The sequence below is a fragment of the Ammodytes marinus genome (assembly GCF_949987685.1).
Source record: "Ammodytes marinus genome assembly, chromosome: 14".
Classification (NCBI taxonomy): Eukaryota; Metazoa; Chordata; class Actinopteri; order Uranoscopiformes; family Ammodytidae; genus Ammodytes; species Ammodytes marinus.
Window position 1 is genome coordinate 212,501 of NC_137218.1, and position 25,000 is coordinate 237,500.

The window sequence follows — 25,000 nt, forward strand, 5'->3', positions numbered from 1 at the left end:
AGAAGGATGGAGTTATAATGTTAATCCTTATTATCATCAGAAGGAGGGTTAGGGTTAGGGGCTCGTGGTGAGAGGGTGAGAGGGTGAGGGTTAGGGGCTCGTGGTGAGAGGGTGAGAGGGTGAGAGGGTTAGGGTTAGGGGCTCGTGGTGAGAGGGTGAGAGGGTGAGAGGGTGAGAGGGTTAGGGTTAGGGCTCGTGGTGAGAGGGTGAGAGGGTGAGAGGGTTAAGGAGTTATAATGTTAATCATTATCATCATCATAATGTCTTTGTCTGATCTGCTGAGAAGATGAAACTAGTTTATTGATCAGCTGCTGAGCGCTGAGACATTCATCCAATCAGAGGCTCTATCCTCTGAGTGACGGGGCCTGCAGCCAATGGCAGTGCGCATGCGCAGCTGGCATCGTTAGGGGAGGGCGGGGCGCACCGCTCGGCAGTACAGTGGAGCAAAATGGCGGCCGTGGCTGCAGAGCCAGTATCTGCAACAACAACAACCATAACCGTCGCGACGGAGCAGCCGGGCCCGGCCGAAGAGAGGAGCCTGATCCCGGGCAGCGTGTCGCCTCTGGCCCTGCTGGAGCCCGGGGCTCCGGAGGGGGCTCCGGAGGCCTGGCGACACGGCGCCGACAGGGCGCTAGCGCTTAGCCGCCATCACAGGCCGGAAATGCAGCCCCCTAACCCCGCGGACCTGCTGGAGGAAACTGGTGAGTGTTGATCTGCTGTTATCACTAGGCCTGTTTCTAACGGCCTGTTTCTAACGGCCTGTTTCTAACGGCCTGTTTCTAACGGCCGATTCCCTGAGCCCGGACTGTTCGAGCCTCTTATGTCCCCTCCAGTTCAATATAAATAATATAATCTGGCTAAACCTTGGGTACTGTCCGAAACAATAAATAGCTAATGAAACCATGATGATAGAATGCAGTGTGAGTGTATGAGGCTTTACAGTGAATATCTCCTCATGATCTGCTACCTGTCTGGAGCCTACCATGTGTGTGCTGAAACAATAATCCAGTGTTAAAACACAGCCTAGGCTCTGTAAACTGGCATGTTGCTAGCTATGGTGGCCCTTTGTTTACATACCAGTTTACAGAGTCTAGGTTGTGTTTAACACTGTATTTATAGGCCTATTCAGTGCACACACAGACAGGTAGTGGATCATGAGGAGATATTCACACAGTACAGACAGGTAGTGGATTATGAGGAGATATTCACACAGTACAGACAGGTAGTGGATCATGAGGAGATATTCACACAGTACAGACAGGTAGTGGATCATGAGGAGATGTTCACTCAGTACAGACAGGTAGTGGATCATGAGGAGATATTCACACAGTACAGACAGGTAGTGGATCATGAGGAGATATTCACTGATTTTGACAACAAGCGCTCTCCAGAATCACTGACTGCACCTTTAATGAATACAACTGTTCTTGTGCTGTAATAAGCATCAAACCTACTGACCCACAAGTCATCATGTCACTCACTCTTAGCTCGCCCTCTGTGTCCTCCATAATGTCTGTGGATATATTATATTGTTCTGTGTCACAGTGAAGTTATTCTGTTGGCTGATCAGTGGATATGAGCTCACACAAACATCCTGGCCTGTAACCAAACCCTCACAACGCCAGCGTATAGAACGATGGCCCACAAACTCCATGTATAACTAGGGGTGTAACGGTACACTAAAGTCACGGTTTGGTACGTACCTCGGTTTTGAAGTCACGGTACGGTACGGTTCATAGTTAAGGGAGAATGAACAGCTTTAGCTGTCAGTAACTAGCTGACAGTGTGTAACATACAAATAAAATGCATAACAAATCTAAAAGGAATACTGCTGCAATTCTCCAATAAATACAATTCTTATTAAATACTAGTGAATGTGCAGCATAAACTAAAATTGCAGTGAAAATAAAGCCAGTGTTAATGCTCAGCAGGCTCTGTAAGCTGGTAGGTAAACAAAGGGTATGTCTTCTTTAAGGTCTTTTTGACTTTAAAAAAATAAAATATGACTGCAGCTCTCTGAAGCTCTGAAGTGCTTTTATAAATGTAACAATTATCAAATAAAAGTGCAACTGCAGCATTAATTAAATGACAGCTTGTTTATATTCAGTATAAAAAAGAAAATACCGTCTGTGTTTGCACAGCTCGATGTTTCTTCACAGTAACGGTGATAGTAAGACCTGGATGGAGCCTTTTCAAATGCGTATGCATGTTCGACGTGTTGGCTCCCTTTATATGTCCATACATACATAGGCGATCGCGGTGAAACAATAACCTGTGTGCCGACATTGTTCCACACGTTTATCACTGTTTTCAAGTTTATCAAGTTATCCCTCAAACGGGATTTGAATAACAGGGGGGCGCCAGCGAGCTCCGGTTTCCTGTTGTCTTTCGCCATGCCCATGCAGTTCGCTCTCTGTTCGATAGCACTGTATAACATCTTTATTTGCACTACTGATAGACTGTAAAAAACGCTGCTACAACTGCTAGTAGGGATGCAAACAGAACACTAGAGCAGAGAGGTGTGTATCTCCTGCTCTGACCGCAGCTGGGAGGGACTGCTGCGTGAGGACTCGGCCGCCTGTCAGTGCTCTGGGAGGGGGCAGGAGCCTCGGGAGGCAGCCGCTGCCCGTTTAGAAGTAAAGAGCGATACATGCTTTAGCAACAGAGTCTCCAAAAGTCACCAATAACACCAGACAAAGTAGCTAGATTTGTCGCTAGTCGCTTTTTTGAAAAAGAGTCGCCAGAGGGGTCTGGAAAGTTGCTAAGTTAGCAACACTGCACCCTCATGCTGTGCTCACCATGGAGATAACAGACTCTAAATCGCTGGCTGCTACTGCGCATGTGCGAGCGAGCCGGAGGCTAAATGGTCCGGGGGGAACTCCGACTACAAGTTTTAAGTTCCACATCGCAAAACAAGCCTGTACATTCGCCATATAACGCTATGTACGCCACGAACGGACCGCGGTCCACCTCTGTAACACCAAATACGTGCCTGTACCGTCACGGTACGGTACAAATACGTGTATCGTTACACCCCTAGTATTTACACTTTACCACATTAGCACAGTGACATGTAATAATTAGGGCTGTCAAATTTAAAAATGAAGGCAGATTAACCGCACTTCTATATTGCCCTTTGACCCGGTGCAAAAGGGGTGCGATGATAACGCAGCTGCACCTGTAGCTTGCGGACACGGTTAAATAGTAAAGAAAGAAGCGGGGGAAAGAGGCCGAGGGCTTTATGGATGTTTTATGGGCTGCTCCGGGCAAATAACCTTGAAGGGAGGAAGACTTTTTATGTTATTCTCCGCTGTGTCTGTGCATTATTGATTTAGTGGGTGCCTAATTAACAATGTAGGTTCAAAATAGGGCTGGGCGATATGGGCTAAAATCAATATCTCGATATGTTTTGAGTATATCTCGATACACGATATATATCTCGATATATTTCAAATCTCCTCTAGAGCACATCTTAAATGCTCAATTTAATTTATTTGTTGCATAACATCACACTAGTAATATGATTTAAATAGTCTCTGCGAAATGTGTCTGCACTAACGATGCATTAGGCTACATGAAACAACATCTTGTTTATGTTCTTTAGTGCTTTCTATTGGAACAATTTGAAACTTGCACATGGCAAAGAGTTTGCACATTGTATGGATTATTCCACATCCTTCACCACTCCCATACAATGGATCCAGCATTATTTTATTTGGAAATAAATGTGTATTTTTCAATCTACTTTTAGCAGCATCACTTTACATGCAGAACAGGTTTTGCTCCATAATAGTATGTTTTATTTTATAACAAATACAGGCACATTTACTTAAAGACTTTTAGTTCATTGTTCACAATGAACGGTGTGCACCTCCCTTGGTGCTGCCATGGACCTTTTATAAGAGGCCGATCATAATAAATGTACTGCCGTGGTTGTGTAATGTCAGACCAAAAACTCTCCGTGAAGTCGGAGTAATCGTCCGCCCCCTTGCACTCGTTCGCCTGTGTAGCCTACTGAGCCTTCCTCTCATTAGGTCCATGCTGTGTAGGGCGGCTGCTATCGCCGTCATGCGCCCGCCTCCCCCGTTCGTTCGCATGTGTAGCCTTTTTCTCATAAGCTTGGACCTTTAAAAAAAAAGGTTCATGCCATGTACAGCAGCCGCCATCGCCGTCGTGCGCGCCCCCTCCACCCGCTCGTTCCATGGACAGAAAGGCTTGTTCACGTAATAGGAGCCGTCTCGTCTTTTTTACTCCCCTTCTCGTTGTTTTCACATGGCGGTAGAAGTAAAGAAGTAAACACACATACAGCGCGCACTGCAGACTACGTCACAGGTGCGCGCCCAGGAGACTCTGGTTGGGAGGGGGGAGTGAGTCGCCAATGCATGTGAGTCTGTGAGGCAGAGAGCCACAGGAAAGAGCAAGAGAAGCGAACACCAGCAAGTTTGCCGGTGGCCCTAAGCAGAATTTGATTAGGGGGCCCCTCTCCAATGTTAGGGCTGACCAAATCATTGACTATTGTTAAATGCCATTCAGACACCCAGTGTTTCTGCTAGTGCCTCCAATGTCCAGCTGGGTGAAAATACAGTAGTAGATCCCGACCCTCCTAGGGGGTTCCGGGGGTATGCCCCCTCGGGAGATTTTCTCAACTTTTTAAAGTGAAATGCATGAATCTGAGAGGGAGGGGCCTGGAAAAAAAGTTAAAATAAAATGTAAAAAGGACAAACGTCCCAGTCATCACATGGCCATGTCTCGTTGCATTAGGTTTGGGCGGTATCCATTTTTTATTATCTTTAAACCTTCCTCAAATAATTCCCCGGTATACGGTAATACCTTTTGGTATCGGCTGCCGCTTCTATTGCTACACTACAAGCTTACATTGAACTATCACTATGACGTCACCGCCGCCAAATACTCATTTTTACTGACAGCACTTGAACACAATCTAGGTTCCAAACCAGGGAAAATAACTTGTCATTTACTTGTAAGGTATTTTAACTGCAGGCTTATATCAAGGCATACTATAACACAGGCATTGGTGCTGCTGCTACACACACACACACGCACACACTCTTAAGGCATTTATTTTAAACATGCACCAGGCTTTACACACCATCAACATTTTTTATGACTGTATCCACGGTAATTAAAGGAATACCTTTGCTATTTTTAATTCCCCGGTATGCGGTTATAGTTTAATCCCAACCCTACCTTGCTCACAGCAGCACAGCACTATGCCCCGCCCACAGAGTCACAGCCATCCGCTGTCGGTTCCCTTCTACCACTGTGTCCTTGAGCAAGACAATTAACCCCAAACTGCTCCAGGGGCGCTGTACTATGGCTGACCCTGTGTGAGGACTCCCTCTGGAGTGTGTCTGTCTGTCTGTCTGTCTGTCTGTCTGTCTGTGTGTCTGTACTATGGCTGACCCTGTGTGAGGACCCCCTCTGGAGTCTGTCTGTGTGTCTGTACTATGGCTGACCCTGTGTGAGGACCCCCTCTGGAGTCTGTCTGTCTGTCTGTCTGTCTGTCTGTCTGTCTGTCTGTCTGTCTGTACTATGGCTGACCCTGTGTGAGGACTCCCTCTGGAGTGTGTCTGTCTGTCTGTCTGTCTGTCTGTACTATGGCTGACCCTGTGTGAGGACTCCCTCTGGAGTCTGTCTGTGTGTCTGTACTATGGCTGACCCTGTGTGAGGACCCCCTCTGGAGTGTGTCTGTCTGTCTGTCTGTCTGTCTGTCTGTCTGTGTGTCTGTACTATGGCTGACCCTGTGTGAGGACCCCCTCTGGAGTCTGTCTGTCTGTCTGTCTGTCTGTGTGTCTGTACTATGGCTGACCCTGTGTGTGGACTCCCTCTGGAGTCTGTCTGTCTGTCTGTCTGTCTGTCTGTCTGTCTGTCTGTGTGTCTGTACTATGGCTGACCCTGTGTGAGGACTCCCTCTGGAGTCTGTCTGTCTGTCTGTCTGTCTGTCTGTCTGTCTGTCTGTCTGTACTATGGCTGACCCTGTGTGAGGACCCCCTCTGGAGTGTGTCTGTCTGTCTGTACTATGGCTGACCCTGTGTGAGGACCCCCTCTGGAGTGTGTCTGTCTGTCTGTCTGTCTGTCTGTCTGTGTGTCTGTACTATGGCTGACCCTGTGTGAGGACCAGTGTTGGGAACGTTACTTTAAAAAAGTAATTAGTTATAGTTACTCACTACTTGTTCCAAAAAGTAACTGAGTTAGTAACTGAATTACTTTATAATAGAAGTAACTAGTTACCAGGGAAAGTAACTATCTGCGTAAGCCTACTGTAAAAAAAAAGTTGCTATATGTCCAAAAAATTTGATTTTTCTGAGCAGTTTTCACAAGTCAGTTGAAATGAGTAGAACAGACAGGTAGGCCTACTGGTAGGCTACATAACCTTCAATATGTATTGCACATCAACAGACAGCAAGAGGTTTATCCTGCACTTCAAGTATTTCGTTCTCAACAAAAGTAGTAGAGGAAACTGCTGAATGTACCGTGCTGATCTGCTATCACTGGATTCACTTCAGGGGTGTCGGCTAAAACACCACTTAAGGCCAAAAACGTCAGACTATGAAGCATGAGACGATGAGAGGAGGAGTAAGGATTTATCCTATGTTTATTTCCTTCTTTAACATGCACAGCAGCATACAGATCCCAGGAAAAGAACAATAGCAATATTCGGCTCGTGATGACACGCTAAACAGCTGTTGCAACCGGCGAATCGCGGCCGTTTAGTAACGTGCATAAATTATAATTTATAGAGATCGGGAAACTCCATGCACTTACTCACAAGGGCGATGCAAAAGAACTCAGGGAGAGCACGTTTCAACCGTGGATTGATAGGTGGTGGTTACTGCGGCAACGTCCACGCTCACAACAGAGAGAGAAAGAAAAAGAAACTTCACTAAACAGGCGCTCCGGCTGACTGACGTGACGGCGCTAACTGACAGTTATAATGTCATTCACACTGAATAAAACACAACTTAAAACAGTATAAGAAATAACAATCACTTATCTCTTTGTTAACCCACCGGTCTCCTCACTAGCAGTGTGTGTAGTATGGAGCCAGGGCTGCGCTCGGATTACACAGTTTATTCAATCAATTCACAGTAACGCATTTAACGTTCAGTAACGACGGAAAAAGTAATTAGTTAGATTACCCCGTTACTGAAAAAATAACGGCGTTATTTTAAACGGCGTTATTCCCAACACTGGTGAGGACCCCCTCTGGAGTGTGGGAACCTGATAGGGGAGATGAGGAAAGATGAATTTTGATGTGCTTTGTGTAAATTGACAAAAAAGGAGACTAATGAACTCTTGTGCCTTTCCCACAGCCTGGCGGGGCATGGGGGCGGACCCGGAGTGTGCGGCTGTCTTCCTGCACTCGCTGCCGGCCGCGGCGCCGCGCTCCGAGCCGGGCCTTTCCCTGGAGGAACCGGACCAGCCCAGGGCCTCAGAGGACCGGGCAGAGGGGCACGGGGACCCTGACCCCTCCTGGCACACAGACGGCCCTACCGAGGGCCTGGCCTGTCATATAGACGGCCTTACAGAGCAGGCCATGGAGCAGGGTCTCAGGCACACAGACCTGCACACAGAGGGCCAAGCAGAGGGGCACACGGACCCTAATCCTACTGGTCTCACAGACCAGGCCATGGACCAGGCCATGGACCAGGCCATGGACCAGGCTCCCTCCGCCCCTCCGGCCTCTGTGCAGGGTCTCATCCCTCAGGGTCTCAGCCCTCAGGGTCTCATCCCGGGCTCCGAGGTGCGCGTCGTCATGGACCACGTGATCGACGACGCGCTGGTGGTGTCGTTCCGCCTCGGGGAGAAAGTCTTCTCTGGAGTGCTGATGGACGTGTCCAAGAGGTAAAACATTATTACTTTAACCAATAATACAGATCCGCCATGTTTCATCCTTACTGACCAGAGGCGCTTCTTTAAGCACTGGATATATCCATCTTGTGCATGTGCAGTTTGAGTACCTATACCAACAAAGTCACCTGTGACCCCTCTAGACATCGGAAGGCTCTATAGCCCGGTGTCGACAGGATCTGTTTCTTCTTGCAAAGACCAGGTTCTCTGTCGACACCGGGCTATAGAGCCTTCCGGTGTAGCGAGGGGTCACAGGTGACTCTGTTTGGTACTCCAACTGCAAATGCGCGAGATGGATATATCCAGGATCATCCAGGATTCATAGAACCGGAGTTACATACGTAACTCTGCGTCGGAATCTATGAGGTTCTCACCGTGTGTGTGTGTCTCTGTGTGTGTGTGTGTGTCTGTGTGTGTCTCTCTCTGTGTGTGTGTGTGTGTTTCTCTGTGTGTGTGTGTGTGTGTGTGTGTGTCTCTCTGTGTGTCTGTGTGTCTCTCTCTCTGTGTGTCTCTGTGTGTGTGTAGGTTTGGACCGTACGGTATTCCCATTACCGTTTTTCCCAGACGAGACGATCAGAGTCGACCTCAGGTTGCCGTGGAGTCCGAGCCGGTTGCTGTTGACGACCCGTCCTCCAATCAGACGGTCTCGGTGGGCAAACCGCCGCCGCTGTTCCAGGAGGGCGCGGCCTATCCCCCCCCGCTGTTCATCAGAGACACGTACAACCAGGCGCTACCTCAGCCGCTGCCGCGCAAGATCAAGCGCCCCAAACGGCGCTACCGCTGCGAAGAGCCCACCTCCATCATGAACGCCATCAAACTCCGCCCCCGCCAGGTGCTGTGTGACAAGTGCAGAGCCGTGATGTCATCAGGCCGAGCCGTGATGTCACCGCGGCGCCGACACGAGGACGGACCCGTTTCCTCCGAAGTCAAGCGGCTTCGTAGCGACGACAGACAGTTACCCCGGGTTACCACGCGGAACGGCCGGGTAACCTCTGACCCCACGGGGCGGGGCAGTGACAGGCGGCCGTCGTCAGGGATACGTGTGACGAGGGGCGTGGCCTCTTCCAGCGCCGTGTGTCTGAACGCTGCCAAAGCCCGGACCGTTCTGCCCAAAGACACTCACCCTAAAGGTCCCACCAGCATCAGACCCATTAGACCAAGACAGGCTCTGAACCCTAACCCCGTCAGACCGGGCAGTAGGGCTGTGAACCCCCCCGCCCCCCCGGACCGCAGTAGGGCTCTAAACCCCCCCGCCCCCCCGGACCGCAGTAGGGGTATGAACCCAAACCTTAAGCCCATGGCTCTGCCCCCCCCGGCCTCCCCCCAGGGCTCCCGGGCCGTGACCCGCTCCAGCGCGCAGCAGGGCCAGAGGATCCACTTCACGCGGCTGAGCGGCGCCAACGTGTCGCTGCCGCCGCGCACGAGGCTCAAGCCCCAAAGGTACCGAACGGAAGACGCTGCAGAGCTGAAGCCCAGACAGAGTCCGCCCCCCTCCGACCCCCCTCCCTCTGAAGCCAGCCTCGCCATGGCAACACTGGAGCTCGGGGCGGAGCCTATCTCTCTGGACTCAGAGTGTAGCTCCTCGTTAACCTTTAACGTCCCGATGTGTAGTGATGCTGCTACCGTTAGCATACCCACTAACCCTGTTACACCCGATAGCATATCCGCTGACACAGCCGTTAGCATATCCGCTGACACAGCCGTTAGCATATCCGCTGACACAGCCGTTAGCATATCCGCTGAGGCTACAACCGATAGCATAACCCCCGACACAGCCGTTAGCATACCCCCCGACACAGCCGTTAGCATACCCCCCGACACAGCCGTTAGCATAACCCCCGACACAGCCGTTAGCATAACCCCCGACACAGCCGTTAGCATAACCCCCGACACAGCCTCTAACCCGAGCCCCTCCAGCGGCCCCGGGGCCGATAGCGAGGAGCTAAAGACGCGGCGCAGAGCAACTTGTCCGACCTCGGGTTTGTCTAAGTCTGTGTCGAAGTGTTTCCTTCCGGACGGACGGTCGGTTTGCGTCGGCGACATCGTGTGGGCGAAGATCTACGGGTTCCCCTGGTGGCCGGCGCGCGTGCTGGGCATTAGCGTGCTGCGGCGCGGGGAAGCTAATGTGCAGGAGGCGCGTGTTTCCTGGTTCGGTTCTCCCACCACTAGCGTGCTAGCGTTAGCCGCTCTGTCTCCGTTCCTCGAGAGTTTCCAAACGCGTTTCGACAGAAAGCGCAAAGGCCCGTACCGCCGCGCCATCGCAGAGGCCGCGAGCGCCGCGAAGCAGCTAACACCTGAAGTCCGCGCGCTGCTCACACAGTTTGAGACGTAGCATTAGCTAATGCTCCCACACACACACACACACTATCGTAGAATTAGCTAATGCTCCCACACACACACACACACACACACACTAAGATTCACACACAGTGAGGCCATGCCCACACACACTAACACACAGTCACACAGTGAGGCCATGCCCACACACACACACACACACACACACACTAAGAGTCACACACAGTGAGGCCATGCACACACACACACAGTCACACACAGTGAGGCCATGCACACACACACACACACACACACACACACAGTCACACACAGTGAGGCCATGCCCACACACACTAACACACACTAACACATAGTCACACACAGTGAGGCCATGCCCATGCGGCGAGCCCTTAGACTCAGAGAAACACAGCCTCCTGATAGGCTGACTGCGCTGCTACATGATGTCACACAGGGTTAGTTATTAGGGTTATATCAGTAATAATGAATCAAGAAACACTAAGTTAGAGCTAAGCTAACCGTTAGCCCGGTGACGTGTAGCTTCTGGTTCGTGGGGCCGCGACTGAAAACTTTTATTTCTTTTATCAAACGTTTGTTTCCGTTCACGAAGTTAAAACTAAACTGTGAAAGACGAAGTGTTGTTCAAACCGAGGCTCTGGGCCCACGCACGGCCCGGACGGAGGTTTTAGTTTTTATCATGTTTGTTCTGATCAATAACCTTCTCTGATTGGCTGAAGTTGGTTAGCTCTATCAGGCTGCATTCACTCCTAGTCGGGCGGTGCGCTAAGTTCTACTGTAAATGGACGGGCCTCATTCAAACGGGTTAGGACACACACAGTCACACTCTCTCACACACACACACACACACACACACACACACACAGCCCATGTTAATGAGGTGAAACCGCCTGATCTGGTGTGAACGCAGCCTCAGAATCTGTGACGTTTTATTGAGACGATGTTTCACTCGTTCTCCGTTCGAGAGTCTCGAGCGTTAGAATGACGGACAGACAGTGAATCCTGCACTCTGCTATAGAAGCAGGAACCTTTGCATTAAGCTAGAAAATGGCCATAATACTAATTACGTTAGCTATAGTGCTAAACTTGATTCCACTCATATGGTCCACAGTGCCACACTTTAATCTAGAACCTTCATATCTCTGGATCCCTTGGTCAGATAAGGACTAATTAAAAGGTTATTAATAGGTTTGCTTCAGAAGTTGATTACAACTCTGCATCACAGTGCAGCAGCTTTAATCTCAAGCAGATCGTAGCTGTGCAGAGGGCGCTGCCGGCATGAGTGATTGGTCATGAATACATCTGTCCTGTTCTGTCCATTCATTTCATCTGAAATCGATAAACACTTATTTTTGGCATCAATTTTGACACTTATAGTGATCAAGGTGAATTTTCATATTCAAACTCCCCTTTACGTAATGATCTCTATATTATTCACTCCCCTTTACGTAATGATCTCTATATTATTCGATGGGTTTCTAAATAGTATTTATTGAATATGACTTTAAAAACCTACAACTAGGCGCCCTTAGCTCAGTTGGTAGGGCGTCCCCCCCATGGGCCCTTAGCTCAGTTGGTAGGGCGTCCCCCCCATGGGCCCTTAGCTCAGTTGGTAGGGCGTCCCCCCCATGGGCCCTTAGCTCAGTTGGTAGGGCGTCCCCCCCATGGGCCCTTAGCTCAGTTGGTAGGGCGTCCCCCCCATGGGCCCTTAGCTCAGTTGGTAGGGCGTCCCCCCCATGGGCCCTTAGCTCAGTTGGTAGGGCGTCCCCTCCATGGGCCTCGGCCAGCAGCAGACCCGGGTTCGATTCCAGCCCGCGGTCGTTCTCTGCATGTCACTCCCCTCTCTGTCCCATTTCAACTGTGTCATAAAAATGCCCCAAAAAATATCTTTAAAAAAAAACAAAAAAAAAAACCTACAACTAGATTCAAAAACAGGTTTGTATAGCCAACAGATCCAGAGATATGAAGGTTCTAGATTAAAGTGTTGCACTGTGGACCATATGAGTGGGACCAAGTTTAACACAATAGCTAACGTAATTAGTATTATGGACATTTTCTAGCTTCATGCAAAGGTTCATGCATCTATCACACAGTGCTGGACTATTGGACAGACTGTTGAATAAGCCCTATGTGGGCGTGGCCTATTCATGCGGGCGTGGCCTAGCCCGGCGAATAAGCCCTATGTGGGCGTGGCCTAGTCATGTGGGCGTGGCCTAGTCATGTGGGCGTGGCCTAGCCCGGTGAATAAGCCCGGGTCCGTTAACCCTCCAGGTTTTCCCTCGGGTTGGAGGTTCTCCCGTTTCCTTCTCTGCTGTTTGTAGTGTTTGCTGTCAGACTTTTTTACCGTCTGTTTGCAGGTCAGAATCCTGATCCTGTCGATGGGTCAGGGTTAACCCTTCATCGATGGGTCAGGGTTAACCCTTCATCGATGGGTCAGGGTTAACCCTTCATGTGTAAATGTTCTTTTCTCATGTTTGAAATCTTTAATTAAAAATTCAGAAACTGTCAAAACGCCTCTTTGAATCGTCGTCTTTTGAACTCTTCTGGTTTCACAGCGCAGGGGCCTTTAAACCCAGTGTTAATACACAGCCTAGGCTCTGTAAACTCAACCCAGTGTTAATACACAGCCTAGGCTCTGTAAACTCAACCCAGTGTTAATACACAGCCTAGGCTCTGTAAACGGGCATGTGGAGCTGCCACAGGCTGCACAGATTTCTCACCTGCAAACAGATGTTTGGTAAAACAGTCGCAGCAACAAGATTTTAGGTTTTCAAACTGAAATTATTTCATGAGATAAAAACTAAATCTATTAATACAAGTGTCGACAAGTTTTAACCCGAGAACATTTAAAGGTGCAGTGTGTAATATTGGAGTATTAAATCAAGTGCTGAGATTGTAGATGTCAGCGCTCCCTTGCTAACCCCTCCCTTTGGGAGAATTTACAGAAGCTACGGTGGCCTTCAAGGACAAGAATCTAGTTACTAAAGATGGCATCATCCACCACCGCCTCAAGTCTTTCCACAATATCAAGTGATGAGTTGAAGATGTATTTAGTTATTTATTCTATAGTACTTCTTCTTCTTGGTCTTCCAACAGGTGCATCTCCCCAGGACGCCCACTTTATATAAAAATGTGTAAGGCCGTTAAGTTTGTCTGTTCTGTGCCTCTGTAGAAACATGGCGGCCTCAGCGCCCCGCTCCTATGTAGATATAAAGAGCGATAAACTAGATTAGACACCAATTGATACCTACTGATGAATATTATATTCCATTTCTACGAAGTCTGTTCTGAAAAACAACAGTGAACTCTACACACTGCACCTTTAAACACGTTACTGATGTTGGTCAAACATCTGGAACACTGGTTCATTTCTGTTCATGTTAAAATACAGGAACACAATGGTTTTCATATATTTGTGAGATTATAAATAAGTGGTTTCCAAACTTTCTGAGGCCAAAGGGTTACCTACTGTATATTCACTCACCGGCCACTTCATTAGGTACAGCGGTTCATTTCCTTGTTAACACATATAACTAATCAGCCAATCACATGTCAGCAACTCAATGCATTTAGACATGTAGACCTGGACAGGACAACTTATTGAGGTTAAACCCAAGCAACAGAATGGGGAAGAAAGGGGGTTTAAGTGACTTTGAACATGGCAATGTTGAGGGTGCCAGGAGGGCTGGTATGAGTATTTCAGAAACTGCTGATCTACTGGGATTTTCACTCTAAACCATCTCTAGGGTTTACAGAGAATGGTCCGAAAAAGAAAAAAATATGCAGTGATCGGCATTTGTGTGGTTGTAAAATGCCTTGTTGAAGTCAGAGGTCAGTGGAGGATGGGCAGACTGGTTTGAGATGATAGAAAGGCAACAGTAACTCAAATAACCACTCGTTACAACCAGGGTATGCAGAATACCATCTCTGAACGCACAACACAATTGATTAGCTATTTGTTTTACAAGCAATTGAACAGGTGTACCTAATGAAGCCGCTGGTGAGTGTACACTACATACAGGTGTACCTAATAAAGCCGCTGGTGAGTGTATACTACATACTAAAACAGAATATTCAAGGTTTAGCATCAAATTAAAGATGAAACATTTAAATACAGAAACATGAAAATCCAACTAGTAGAAATAAAGGTTAGATAAACATCCCCCTTCATGCCTTTATATAACCCTAACCCCCCCCCCCCCTTCATGCCTTTATATAACCCCCCCCCCCCTTTTATATCCATATACATAAACACTTTATATAACCCCCCCCCTTCATAAACACTCTTTATATAACCCCCCCCTTCATAAACACTCTTTATATACCCCCACCCCTTCATAAACACTCTTTATATAACCCCCCCCCCCTTCATAAACACTCTTTATATAACCCCCCCCCCCTTTATATCCATATACATAAACACTCTTTATATAACCCCACCCCTTCATAAACACTCTTTATATAACCCCCCCCCCCTTCATAAACACTCTTTATATAACCCCCCCCCTTCATAAACACTCTTTATATAACCCCCCCCCCCTTCATAAACACTCTTTATATAACCCCCCCCCCTTCATAAACACTCTTTATATACCCCCCCCCCTTCATAAACACTCTTTATATAACCCCCCCCCTTCATAAACACTCTTTATATAACCCCACCCCTTCATAAACACTCTTTATATAACCCCCCCCACCCCTTCATAAACACTCTTTATATAACCCCCCCCCCTTCATAAACACTCTTTATATAACCCCCCCCCCCTTCATAAACACTCTTTATATAACCCCCCCCCCTTTATATCCATATACATAAACACTCTTTATATAACCCCCCCCCTTCATAAACACTCTTTATATAACCCCCCCCCCCTTTATATCCATATACATAAACACTCTTTATATAACCCCCCCCCCTTCATAAACACTCTTTATATAACCCCCCCCCTTATATCCATATACATAAACACTCTTTATATAACCCCCCCCCCCTTCATAAACACTCTTTATATACCCCCCCCTTCATAAACACTCTTTATATAACCCCCCCCCTTCATAAACACTCTTTATATAACCCCCCCCCCTTCATAAACACTCTTTATATAACCCCCCCCCCTTCATAAACACTCTTTATATACCCCCCCCCTTCATAAACACTCTTTATATAACCCCCCCCCCCCCCCCCCCACTCCCCCTCACCGGCCACTTCATGGTACAGCGGTTCATTTCCTTGTTAACACATGTAACTAATCAGCCAATCACATGGCAGCAACTCAATGCATTTAGACATGTAGATCTGGACGGGATAACTTGCTGAAGTCCGGTTTTAACAACAAATTAAACCGGCGTACCTAATAAAGTGGCCAGTGAGTGTATGTCCTTTATACAAGCCTGACCCTCCTTCATATACAGACAGGTTCATAATCTCCCTCCAACGAAGGGTGAGTGTAAGAGGGTTAGGGGGTTAGGTTTAGAGGGTGAGAGGGTTAGGGGGTTAGGTTTAGAGTGTAAGAGGGTTAGGGGGTTAGGTTTAGAGGGTTAGAGGTTTTGGGGGTTAAAGGGTTAGATAGGGTTAGAGGGTTAGTGTCGAGGGTTAGATAGGGTTAAAGGGTTAGGGGGTTAGAGGGTTAGGGGCAGGGGCCTGTTTCAGGTAGCTGGTTTTACATACTCTGAGTTTAATCCTGCGCTCTGAGTTGGTCAACTCAGAGCGCAGGGTTGATGAGTAACTCTGGGTTTTCGGTTTCAGAACAGTGGATCAGCGTTGGGTTTATCAACTCTGAGCGTGTTCACTCTGGGTGGAGCGTGTGCGTAAAAGCCATCGTCAATGGATCGCTGATAACATGATTCACCATGGAAACAGAAGAAACAAATGCTTGATCCTCCCACTTCTCCACTTCTCAAAAAAGAAAAAAAGAAATCTCCGCTCCTCCCACTTTGTTAGAAATATTAACAAATGAGCTTATGGTAGCCTATGGAGAATAATTAACGGGTATATTGTCACATAACTCTGATCTAATCTCCTCGGCAATTCAGAAAAAAAAAACAGAGCAAACATTTTTTGTCAAGATAATCATTTCGCTTCCGTATGAGAAGCCATAGTCTATTTTAAAAAGTTACTCATATCAGCTGTAAAGTAATAAAGCTGGCGCGGCACAGCATTGCTGACAGTGTTTTATATTCACTGTATAATATGTTGGCAAGCTATAGCCTAATAGCCTACTGTGCAGTAAACAGACTGTCGCTTCTTTTAAATGGGGAGTGAAAGACATTAACATCAGACACATTAGGTGACAGTTTCCATTGAAGAGCCTGATTGATTTATTACCAGATCAATTTTCCTCAAGTGATCACAGTTTAAATTATTATATAATTTTTATATTCATATTAGGCTATTTAACGAGGCTTGTCTGTGACTTTAGGATCGCACAAGTGAACAGTAACAATCGCATGCAGCCGCAGCGTTACATGAATCCACCTGACATAAATCTGTTCAGTGGCACATACGTTAAAAAACATACAATACAAATAGGTTTATTAATCTGAATGTAGAGCATGTCACGATGTGTAAGGTGGCCGCCTATGAACGGACCGAGGGCTGAGAACAAGGCTATACTGATCAGATAAATGATCGGTCAAACGTAAAATCATCAGGAAATGATAAAAACATCCCGATGGAGATTTCTATGGAATGACTTTGCTTTAAACTGTACAGGGACGCGTGTGACAGTGACACTCTTTCTTCAGTCGGAGCTGCAGCGTAAAGTGAAACAAACTCAGGGTAGGTCTAACCACCTCCCGAGCAGGTTAGACCCACGGCGTATGTTGCCGCAGTAACTGACTCTCGGTTGCGCTGAACCTGCTACCTGAAACGGAAAACCCAGAGTTTCCACTAACTCAGAGCGAACAAACTCTGGGTTGACTCAAAACCAGCTGAAACAGGCCCCAGGGCTGTACGCTTATTTTTTTTAGGTGGTAGCACTGGTGCTAGCAAGCAAAAAAAATCAGTAGCACAAAAATACATTTGGCAGCACACAAAGTATGATCGAAAACTTGCATAACCTTAACCCTTGCATTTCGCTCTTATTACCTTTGAGCATGTCATCTTGGTCTCATTTGAGATTCTCAATTAATATGATATCCTAGTGTGTGCAGTAATAATTATAGAAAAATGAATAGGGGTGCACTGATTGCAATTTAGACGAAAGAATCTAACCTGCCAATTGCAATTTTTTGCTCATTCAGAATTATTTCTCCCCATAAAAATATTAAAATAATATCTATATCTATATATTTTTTGTACATACATATAATTATTATATTAATGACAACATATTTTTTTAGAGAATGTCCTTCTGTTAATTAAAACCAAACTTTAAAACATATAGCCTATTAAATAAATAAGTATAGATATTGGTACAATTTAGGATAAATTAAATAGGTTGTTGTGAATGTGTTGGAAGTTGTTCTTCAGTGGCTTATTTCAAACTTTGTTTTTAGACTATTGTTGACTGCTCTCTGCAGCTGAATGAGTTGCCTTTCAACTAGCGCACTGCAGGGCTGTGAAGCGCTAACTTCCTGTTCTTACCGGCTTCAAAATAAAAGTCAACTCACGTTTGGCTAGCAACAGGCTTTTAACGTGAAGGCGCACAGGAAATGTTCTGATTGTACACGCGCTAACTTAACTGCGGTAATGTGCCGTCTCCTTCCAGTTATTACCGTTGGTGAAGTTTATTAGACGCTAGAATCGCCGCACGAGCACAGATCCCGAGCACACATCTTTCACCAGCCAAAGTGGAGGGTGGACTCAATAACTTACTTGCCTAAGACTCATTTACCCTCAGTGTTAATGTAGAGCCCTCTAAGCAGTGTTGTGCAGCGCTCCTCTGTGTTTCAAAGACAGCCTCTCCTCATTAGCACTAGTGTGATTGGACTTGTATTCATCATCGCACGTGATCAATTTCAGTAGCAAATGCGATCAAAACTGTCGCACTGTACAGCCCTGGTTAGTGTTAGAGGGTGAGAGGGTTAGATAGGGTATAGGGGGTTGGGGGTGAGAGGGTGAGGGGGGTGAGAGGGTGAGAGGGTTAGGGGGTTAGGTTTAGAGGGTTATGGGGTTTGGGGGTTAGTGTTAGGGGGTGAGAGGGTTAGGGGGTGAGAGGGTTAGTGTTAGGGGGTGAGAGGGTTAGGGGGTGAGAGGGTTAGTGTTAGGGGGTGAGAGGGTTAGGGGGTGAGAGGGTTAGTGTTAGGGGGTGAGAGGGTTAGGGGGTGAGAGGGTTAGTGTTAGGGGGTGAGAGGGTTAGTGTTAGGGGGTGAGAGGGTTAGTTGGGGGTGAGAGGGTTAGTGTTAGGGGGTGAGAGGGTGAGGGGGTGAGAGGGTGAGGGGTTAGTGTTAGGGGGTGAGAGGGTTAGGGGGTGAGAGGGTGAGAGGGTTAGGGGGTTTGGGGGTTAGTGTTAGGGGGTGAGAGGGTTAGGGGCTGAGAGGGTTAGTTAGGGGTTGAGAGGGTTAGTGTTAGAGGGTGAGAGGGTTAGGGGGTGAGAGGGTTAGGGGGTGAGAGGGTTAGTGTTAGGGGGTGAGAGGGTTAGGGGGTGAGAGGGTTAGGGGGTGAGAGGGTGAGGGGGTGAGAGGGTTAGGGGGTGAGAGGGTTAGTGTTAGGGGGTGAGAGGGTGAGGGGGTGAGAGGGTTAGTGTTAGAGGGTGAGAGGGTTAGGGGTTAGAGTTTGTGCCTTGCATCATCAACTGAAATAATATGAACTAATGATCCGATGCCGTCTCCATGGCTACGGCTCTGTTTCTTTGTCTCTGCAGCTACTGACCGAATCCTGCGCTGCCATTGGCTGAGATGCTCATTACAGTGTTTCCATGGATACCAGGTTCAAAACGATGACGTCACGTGTCACTTTGCGTCCTCCAATCAGCAAACAGCTCACACTGAGACATGTTAGCCTTTAGCTTAGCATAACAGCTGGCAGTGGTTGGTTTATTGATTATTGATCAGATGTTGTAACATAATCCGAGTCTGGTGAGACCGGCCCTGTCTGTTAGTGGAAGACAGCCCCTGATTGGTTCATGTAGTCATCAATCTAGCCTCCAGTCAGACCGGACCCTCCCCACGTTCTGTCTGTTAGCGGAAGGCAGCCCCTGATTGGTTCATGTTAGTGGAAGGCAGCCCCTGATTGGTTCATGGCCGGTCTCACCAGACCAACAGTCTGCCTCTTTGCTCTGGCAGTTGATATGAAGTTAATATGAAGATATAATATATTATATATACAGAGAGCTGAGAACCAGCACGCAGGATTCTGGATTATTATTATTATTATTATTATTATTATTATTATTATTATTATTATTATTATTATTATTATTATTATTATTATTATTATTATTATTATTATTATGATGATGATGATGATGATACTGTGGGTAATAAAGGGTTGTTATTGTTGTCAGGGTTACGAAGCTGCATGTGTGAAACCAGAAAGAAAAAAATCATTTATTTAATAAAGAATCATTGAAACATTATGATCTCCATCATTTATTACAGAAAAGCACGTTTGTGAGTGTGTGTGTGTGTGTGTGTGTGTGTGTGTGTGTGTGTGTGAGTGTGTGTGTGTGTGTGTGTGTGTGTGTGTGTGTGTGTGTGTGTGTGTGTGTGTGTATGTGTGTGTGTGTGTGTGTGTGTGTGTGTGTGAGTGTGTGTGTGGTTTGTGAGTGTGTGTGTGTGGTTTGTGAGTGTGTGTGTGTGCGAGTGTGTGGTTTGTGAGTGTGTGTGTGTGAGTGTGTGGTTTGTGAGTGTGTGTGTGTGAGTGTGTGGTTTGTTAGTGTGTGTGTGTGTGAGTGTGTGGTTTGTGAGTGTGTGTGTGTGAGTGTGTGGTTTGTGAGTGTGTGTGTGCGTGTGTGTGTGTGTGTGTGTGGTTTGTGAGTGTGTGTGTGTGTGAGTGTGTGGTTTGTAAGTGAGTGTGTGTGTGTATGAGAGTGTTTTTCTTTGTGTGAAAAATCTTGTGAATCATCAAAGGAGATAAGACGTCGTAATGTTGCGGTGACCGTGACATAAACGTCTTATCGCCTCAGGTTTATATGGGTCACGTTACAACACACACACACACACACACACACACACTCCTTCACACACACACACACGCACACACTCCTTCACACACACACACACACACTCCTTCACACACACACACACACACACACACACTCCCTCATACACACACATACAGACATGTCATGTGACAAGCAGAAGGTTTTGGTGATGCAATGTCAAATTTACATGTATGTTCATGGCACATATTACCAAACACTGTTACATACACAATCAGTCTCTCTCTCATACACACACACACACAGACTCACACAGTCTCTCTCACACACACACACACACACCTTTGTCTGAGCCATAAATCAATCTTACTTACATAGGCCTACTTGATCTAGAAATAATTTAATTAACAAATAATGCAAACAAAAATATATGCTCCCGATACATTTTGTGCATGTTTAGTGCAGTAGATATAGTATGTTACATTACAATGGACTGGTTAGGGTCTAACCTTACATTACATTAGGGTTAGGGTCTAACCTTACATTACAATGGGCTGGTTAGGGTCTAACATTACATTAGGGTTAGGGTCTAACATTACATTAGGGTTAGGGTCTAACATTACATTACATTACATTAGGGTTAGGGTCTAACATTACATTAGGGTTAGGGTCTGACATTACATTAGGGTTAGGGTTTAACATTACATTACATTAGGGTTAGGGTCTGACATTACATTAGGGTTAGGGTCTAACATTACATTACATTACATTACATTACATTACATTACATTAGGGTTAGGGTCTAACATTACATTACATTACATTACATTACATTACATTAGGGTTAGGGTCTGACATGACATTACATTAGGGTTAGGGTCTGACATTACATTAGGGTTAGGGTCTGACATGACATTACATTAGGGTTAGGGTCTGACATTACATTAGGGTTAGGGTCTAACATTACATTACATTAGGGTTAGGGTCTAACATTACATTAGGGTTAGGGTCTAACATTACATTACATTAGGGTTAGGGTCTAACATTACATTACATTACATTACATTAGGGTTAGGGTCTAACATTACATTACATTACATTACATTACATTACATTACATTAGGGTTAGGGTCCAACATTACATTAGGGTTAGGGTCTAACATTACATTACATTACATTACATTACATTACATTACATTAGGGTTAGGGTCTAACATTACATTACATTACATTACATTACATTACATTACATTACATTACATTAGGGTTAGGGTCCAACATTACATTAGGGTTAGGGTCCAACATTACATTACATTACATTAGGGTTAGGGTCCAACATTACATTAGGGTTAGGGTCCAACATTACATTACATTACATTAGGGTTAGGGTCTAACATTACATTACATTACATTACATTAGGGTTAGGGTCCAACATTACATTACATTACATTACATTACATTACATTAGGGTTAGGGTCCAACATTACATTACATTACATTAGGGTTAGGGTCTAACATTACATTACATTAGGGTCTAACATTACATTACATTAGGGTTAGGGTCTGACATTACATTACATTACATTAGGGTTAGGGTCTTACATTACATTAGGGTTAGGGTCTAACATTACATTACATTACATTAGGGTTAGGGTCTGACATTACATTACATTACATTACATTAGGGTTAGGGTCTAACATTACATTACATTACATTAGGGTTAGGGTCTGACATTACATTACATTACATTACATTACATTAGGGTTAGGGTCTAACATTACATTACATTAGGGTTAGGGTCTAACATTACATTACATTAGGGTTAGGGTCTAACATTACATTACATTAGGGTTAGGGTCCAACATTACATTACATTAGGGTTAGGGTCTCACATTACATTACATTAGGGTCTAACATTACATTACATTACATTAGGGTTAGGGTCTAACATTACATTACATTACATTAGGGTTAGGGTCTGACATTACATTACATTACATTACATTACATTACATTACATTAGGGTTAGGGTCTGACATTACATTACATTAGGGTTAGGGTCTAACATTACATTAGGGTTAGGGTCTAACATTACATTAGGGTTAGGGTCTGACATTACATTACATTAGGGTTAGGGTCTGACATTACATTACATTAGGGTTAGGGTCTGACATTACATTAGGGTTAGGGTCTGACATTACATTACATTACATTAGGGTTAGGGTCTAACATTACATTAGGGTTAGGGTCTAACATTACATTACATTACATTACATTAGGGTTAGGGTCTGACATTACATTACATTACATTAGGGTTAGGGTCTAACATTACATTAGGGTTAGGGTCTGACATTACATTACATTAGGGTTAGGGTCTGACATTACATTACATTAGGGTTAGGGTCTAACATTACATTACATTAGGGTTAGGGTCTAACATTACATTACATTAGGGTTAGGGTCTGACATTACATTAGGGTTAGGGTCTAACATTACATTACATTACATTAGGGTTAGGGTCTAACATTACATTACATTACATTACATTAGGGTTAGGGTCTAACATTACATTAGGGTCTGACATTACATTAGGGTTAGGGTCTAACATTACATTAGGGTTAGGGTCTAACATTACATTACATTACATTACATTACATTACATTACATTACATTAGGGTCTAACATTACATTAGGGTTAGGGTCTCACATTACATTACATTACATTACATTACATTAGGGTTAGGGTCTAACATTACATTACATTACATTACATTACATTACATTAGGGTTAGGGTCTGACATTACATTACATTACATTAGGGTTAGGGTCTAACATTACATTACATTAGGGTTAGGGTCTGACATTACATTACATTAGGGTTAGGGTCTAACATTACATTAGGGTTAGGGTCTAACATTACATTAGGGTTAGGGTCTAACATTACATTAGGGTTAGGGTCTGACATTACATTACATTAGGGTTAGGGTCTAACATTACATTAGGGTTAGGGTCTAACATTACATTAGGGTTAGGGTCTAACATTACATTAGGGTTAGGGTCCAACATTACATTACATTACATTACATTACATTAGGGTGAGGGTCTAACATTACATTACATTAGGGTTAGGGTCTGACATTACATTAGGGTTAGGGTCTAACATTACATTACATTAGGGTTAGGGTCTGACATTACATTACATTAGGGTTAGGGTCTAACATTACATTACATTAGGGTCTAACATTACATTACATTAGGGTTAGGGTCTCACATTACATTACATTAGGGTTAGGGTCTGACATTACATTACATTAGGGTTAGGGTCTAACATAACATTACATTACATTACATTACATTACATTAGGGTTAGGGTCTAACATTACATTACATTACATTAGGGTTAGGGTCTAACATTACATTACATTAGGGTTAGGGTCTAACATTACATTACATTAGGGTTAGGGTCTAACAGTACATTACATTAGGGTTAGGGTCTAACATTACATTACATTACATTACATTACATTACATTACATTACATTACATTACATTACATTAGGGTTAGGGTCTGACATTACATTACATTAGGGTTAGGGTCTGACATTACATTACATTACATTACATTAGGGTTAGGGTCTGACATTACATTACATTACATTACATTACATTACATTACATTACATTAGGGTTAGGGTCTGACATTACATTACATTAGGGTTAGGGTCTGACATTACATTACATTACATTAGGGTTAGGGTCTAACATTACATTACATTACATTAGGGTTAGGGTCTGACATTACATTACAACACAGGAAGTGAATGATTATTAGACAGGTGAGCAGAGACACTGGACATCTAATCAATGAGCAGCTCACCTGAGCAGGTGAAAGGTTAGTGTGTGTGTGTGTGTGTGTGTGTGTGTGTGTGTGTGTGTGTGTGTGTGTGTGTGTGTGTGTGTGTGTGTGTGTGTGTGTGTGTTTCTGTGAGTGAAAGGGGTTAACAATCTGTTGATAATCTCTGCGGACTTTCACCTGCTCCACACGTTCTCTCTCTCTCTCTCTCTGTCCGTCCCTATCTCTCTCTCCCTTTCTCTCCCTCCCTCTCTCTCTCTCTCTCTCTCCCTCCCTCTCTCCCTCCCTCTCTCTCTCTCTCTCTCTCTCTCTCTCCCTCCCTCTCTCTCTCTCTCTCTCTCTCTCTCTCTCTCTCTCTCTCTCTCTCTCTCTCTCTCTCTCTCTTTCTCTTTCTCTCTCCCTCCCTCTCTCTCTCTCTCTCTCTCTCTCTCTCCCTCTCTCACACAGACAGTATTTGATGCTCGTTCGCCCGGGAATCCCCAGTCAGTGTGTGTGCTCTCCGTGTGGAAACATCTGCAGCAGGAATGGAGGAAGAGTCAAAGGTACAAGCTTTCTCATCAGTTAGTCATTGTGTCAATGTATTACAGTTTTTCTCAGTTGCTTTGGTGCTTTTCTCAGATCAGAATGAAACTTCTCATAACTATTAGTTCAACCTCTGCAACATTTAGTCATTTGAGCACATCATAGTAGCAATTTCTCCTTCCTCTGAACAAATTGCAAATGCTTTTGGACATGTATCAGTTGCTTTCATACAATTCTCTGCTGTTTTATAACATTGTCATTTGCTTATGTCATGTCAGTCAAAATGAACTATACTTATTGTCAAGTTATCTGGGCTTGGTGTTCAATGTGCCTGCCACACTTGATATGGCAGGGATGGAAGAGAGGACGCAGGACAACTCAAATCTGATCCGTA

At 45.3% G+C, this 25,000-nt stretch overlaps 2 protein-coding genes across 2 annotated transcripts in view; both read left to right on the plus strand.

Moving 5' to 3' along the window:
* Window positions 1-448: 448 nt before the first annotated feature.
* pwwp2a (PWWP domain containing 2A) lies at window positions 449-11,764 on the plus strand (the record flags this gene model as incomplete). Its single annotated transcript, XM_080040582.1, has 3 exons — window positions 449-701; window positions 7,335-7,866; window positions 8,398-11,764. The coding sequence occupies 3 exons, from the start codon at window positions 449-451 to the stop codon at window positions 10,202-10,204; spliced, it is 2,592 nt and encodes an 863-aa protein (XP_079896708.1). The 3' UTR covers window positions 10,205-11,764.
* A 12,844-nt stretch (window positions 11,765-24,608) lies between these two features.
* Window positions 24,609-25,000, plus strand: part of slc23a1 (solute carrier family 23 member 1) — a gene marked incomplete at both ends in the record, with an annotated part of 21,890 nt that continues 21,498 nt past the window's right edge. The window contains one exon of the mRNA XM_080040812.1: window positions 24,609-24,626. Within this exon, the coding sequence (XP_079896938.1) occupies window positions 24,609-24,626 (18 nt within the window). The remainder of the gene's footprint in view (window positions 24,627-25,000) is intronic.